The 3,393-nt window shown below is 35.0% G+C and overlaps 1 protein-coding gene across 4 annotated transcripts in view; it reads left to right on the top strand.

Annotated features, from left to right (window-relative positions):
• LOC106881375 (YTH domain-containing family protein 2) overlaps positions 1-3,393 on the top strand; it is an 81,867-nt gene that overhangs the window by 74,761 nt on the left and 3,713 nt on the right. For all 4 annotated transcript variants that reach the window (XM_052967530.1, XM_052967531.1, XM_052967529.1 and 1 more), the window contains one exon: positions 267-320. In XM_052967530.1, the coding sequence (XP_052823490.1) occupies positions 267-320 (54 nt within the window). The remainder of the gene's footprint in view (positions 1-266; positions 321-3,393) is intronic.

The raw sequence follows: 3,393 nt of genomic DNA, 5'->3' as shown, positions 1-3,393 counted from the left end.
TCAATTGTCCCTGTTCCATCTACTCTGTGTTTCGAAGGCAAGGACAATACACGACTTTGTTGGAACAATCCTTCCCGCAAAGCAAATTAAATAAAATTTGGAATTATATATATATATGTATGTAGTAGTCTTTACAAGTGTTGTCAGCTTTCTTACAACTGAAGTTGTTAAAGTTATAAAATCTTTTCTTATTACAGTATGATTACAATATGTGCATTGATTACAATATGCTGTGAAAAGTCTAATATATGTTTCTGTTTCTACAGGAGCCTGTAGCACCTTTGAAGTCAGAAGTTCCAATGAAGAAGAATAATCGCCCTGTAAGTTGAAATATTTGTCAAAGATGTGTTATGTAAATATAAAGATACCATAGTTATTTGTGTGTAAAGTCACACTATTTTATACTTGATTTTAACTGAAAATACTGGGGTGTGATTTATTCATAAGGCAAAGCTAAAATTATAAAGAGAAAATGTTTTGTACCAAGATTTAACATTTAATTGGGGGTGCAGCTTATGTGCCAGTAAATACAGCAATTATAAAGCCTGTGAAAATGGCTAAATCTGTAGAATGTGAATTCAAATTCACTAAATTGCTTTTCATTCTTCAGTGATTGATTAAAAGAAAGTATTAATATTTTGATAGTTGATTCAGCAAAAGAATTAACCTCCTAGATTTCTGTCTGAAGAACTCATTACACTAATAATATATAAACGAGAACTGACACTTGTTACTTCTCAATGATTTGTTTGTCCTGAAGCTATAGTAGAAAACATTTGCCCAAGGTGCTGTGCAGTGGGACTGAATCCAAAACCACATGGTTGGAAAGCAAGCTTCTTAACTATGCAGCCATGCCTGCAAAAGTGATTTTGTAGTAACACATGTCTTCAGTGGCCCTACTTGCTTGAGCAAACCTGTGGCAAGAAAGAAACCGACTGAAGTGTTATAAAGATGTATGTAAAACATCGATAAACACAATTAACTTGAAATAATTTAATCTGTTATGTGTCATCATCATCATTGTTGAACGTCTGCTTTCCATGCTGGCATGGGTTGGATGGTTTGAGAGGAGCTGGCTACACAGAAGACTGCACCATGCTTTGTTGTCTGCTTTTGGTATGGTTTTTAGGGCTGGATGCTCTTCCTAACACCAACCGCTCTGCAGAGTGTATGTGTGTAGTTAACGATTCTTCTTTTATCTCTGAAATCTATTTATGTCTTCTCAGCAAGAGAGAACATCTGAGATTGCATATTGAAACCATTTTAAGGTTCATTTACAATATGCACCGATCTTCATTTTAGCCCAAACCCATTGCACATATATGCACATGCATATACACGCACACACAGGTGCAAACATGAGTGTGTGGTTAAGAGCCAAACTATACCAGGTTCATTTCCACTGCTCCTTAGGCAGATATGTGTGTTCTCTAGCTCTGATTCGACCAGTATCTTGCAAGTGGAATTGATTGGTTGAAGCTTTATGGCAGCCACATCATATTATCTGTGTGTGTGTGTGTGTGCATCAATGTTGACATTCTAGTTTCGCTTGTCCCATCTGAGTGAAAGGGTGATATTATTTATCTTGCTTGTTGACACAACTGGTTGCTCTGCATTCTCATAAACCATCATCATTTAATGTCCACGTTTCCATGCTCACATGCATCAGGCAGAATTATTAAGACAGATTTTCTGCCAATGTAATTTAAAAAAAAAAAAGTCTCTTTGAGTGAGGGTTGACAACAGAAATGACATCTGATCCCAAATACTCCCATCACCACCACACACACACACACACACACTCACACTTAACCCATGTTTGCATAGAAAAACTATAATTAGATATCAGATACAGTGTACATTTACAAATCTGATTGTTGATACTCTGACCTGATTATCAATGCATTTATTATGTAATTTGAGGGTGATTGTTGAAAACTCAATATAACTCTGTGTGAGAGAGAAATAGGCAGAAGTTAATCCATTCAGATCCAGCTCTGTGCATGCATGTGTTGCTGGGTGTGTATGCATATGATGTAATTAAATCATAAATTAGCAGATAATTATCCGATATAGTTTTATTGATACTGACTCTGAAGCCTGTGTTCACTTCCCACTTGTCATTCTATGCTGGGTCTATTCACATCTCTTCTTTAACTTTGCTGCCTGTCTTCCTGGTGTCATCATCTTACCATCTCACGCAGTGTAATACTCTACTATTTGATGAACCAGTAAATTATTTGTCTACAGTTTTGCCCTGTTTTTTCTCTTAAACCTGGTTGTTCTAATTAGGTGGATTATTGACATTTTCCTATTCTATAACTGTGTAGGTTCCTTGTTATATAGTTCTATTGAAATATCGATTAGCCTCAATACATCCTCTCTTCCCCCACCTCTTTCTCCCAGCAGCTGGATTGCTTTTTGCTTTGTTTTCTTTTCCTTTTTTTTTCTTCTATCCTCACAATTTTGTTCCCCTGCTCTCTCTCTCTCTCTTTCTCTCTCTCTCCCTCTCTCTCTCTCTCTCTCTCTCTCTCTCTCCATATATATATATATATATATATATATATATATATATATATATATATATATCTTGTTTTTTTTTAAAGCTAGTTATTTTGCTTTCATTGTTCAGCACACATATTCGTTATTACAAACTGGATTCGTTTAAGGGCGGAAAAAGGGGGCAAATAAAATCTTTTCATTTAATTATGGCCTTTGTGATTTTATGAGTAGTTTTAGCCACCAACTACTCTTTATTTAGAAAGTTTTTTCTAGGAGTTACTGAAATATAAGGACTTTTTCTGTTTTGTTCTTTTTCTTTTTTGTTTCTAACAATGGTGTTAAATAATAAAAGAAATTTGTTTGGTCGTTGGGTATCACATTTTTTCTATATTTCCTTGCTCTTTTTTCACACACACATTATTTAAGCTAGCCTGAAAAGTCACCTTTTTACAGGAATATTTACACTGATTCAATGATTTTAAACATTTAATGGCTAGTTGTAGCTTTGTCCTGTGGATGTACTACTGTTGGCATTTCAATGGGTTTGTGATTTTGTATCCCATGTCACTAACATTCTTTCATTCACTGCTTAACTGGTAAGAAAAACAAGCAACAATTGTACACACACACACACACACACATCTTCTAAACTCTAGGCTGATGAGAAGAGTTTAATTTTGTTATGCTTCATTACTTATAAACTCTCACATTTCTGTGTATAATTATGAGATTAATGAGGACACCTTTACACTATGTCAGTTCAAAAGCATTACTGCATTTATATTGTATCTGTGATGTCTGTGACTGATGATGATTTGCTTGAGCAGGTGTGTGGTCTCATTTAGGGATAAACCTTAGTTCAAGGGTTGCCAAACTTTTTCGACCATTGAC

The sequence above is a fragment of the Octopus bimaculoides genome, chromosome 4 (assembly GCF_001194135.2).
Source record: "Octopus bimaculoides isolate UCB-OBI-ISO-001 chromosome 4, ASM119413v2, whole genome shotgun sequence".
Classification (NCBI taxonomy): domain Eukaryota; kingdom Metazoa; phylum Mollusca; class Cephalopoda; order Octopoda; family Octopodidae; genus Octopus; species Octopus bimaculoides.
The sequence above is the reverse complement of the archived record's forward strand: the minus strand, read 5'-3'. Positions and strand labels throughout refer to the sequence as shown.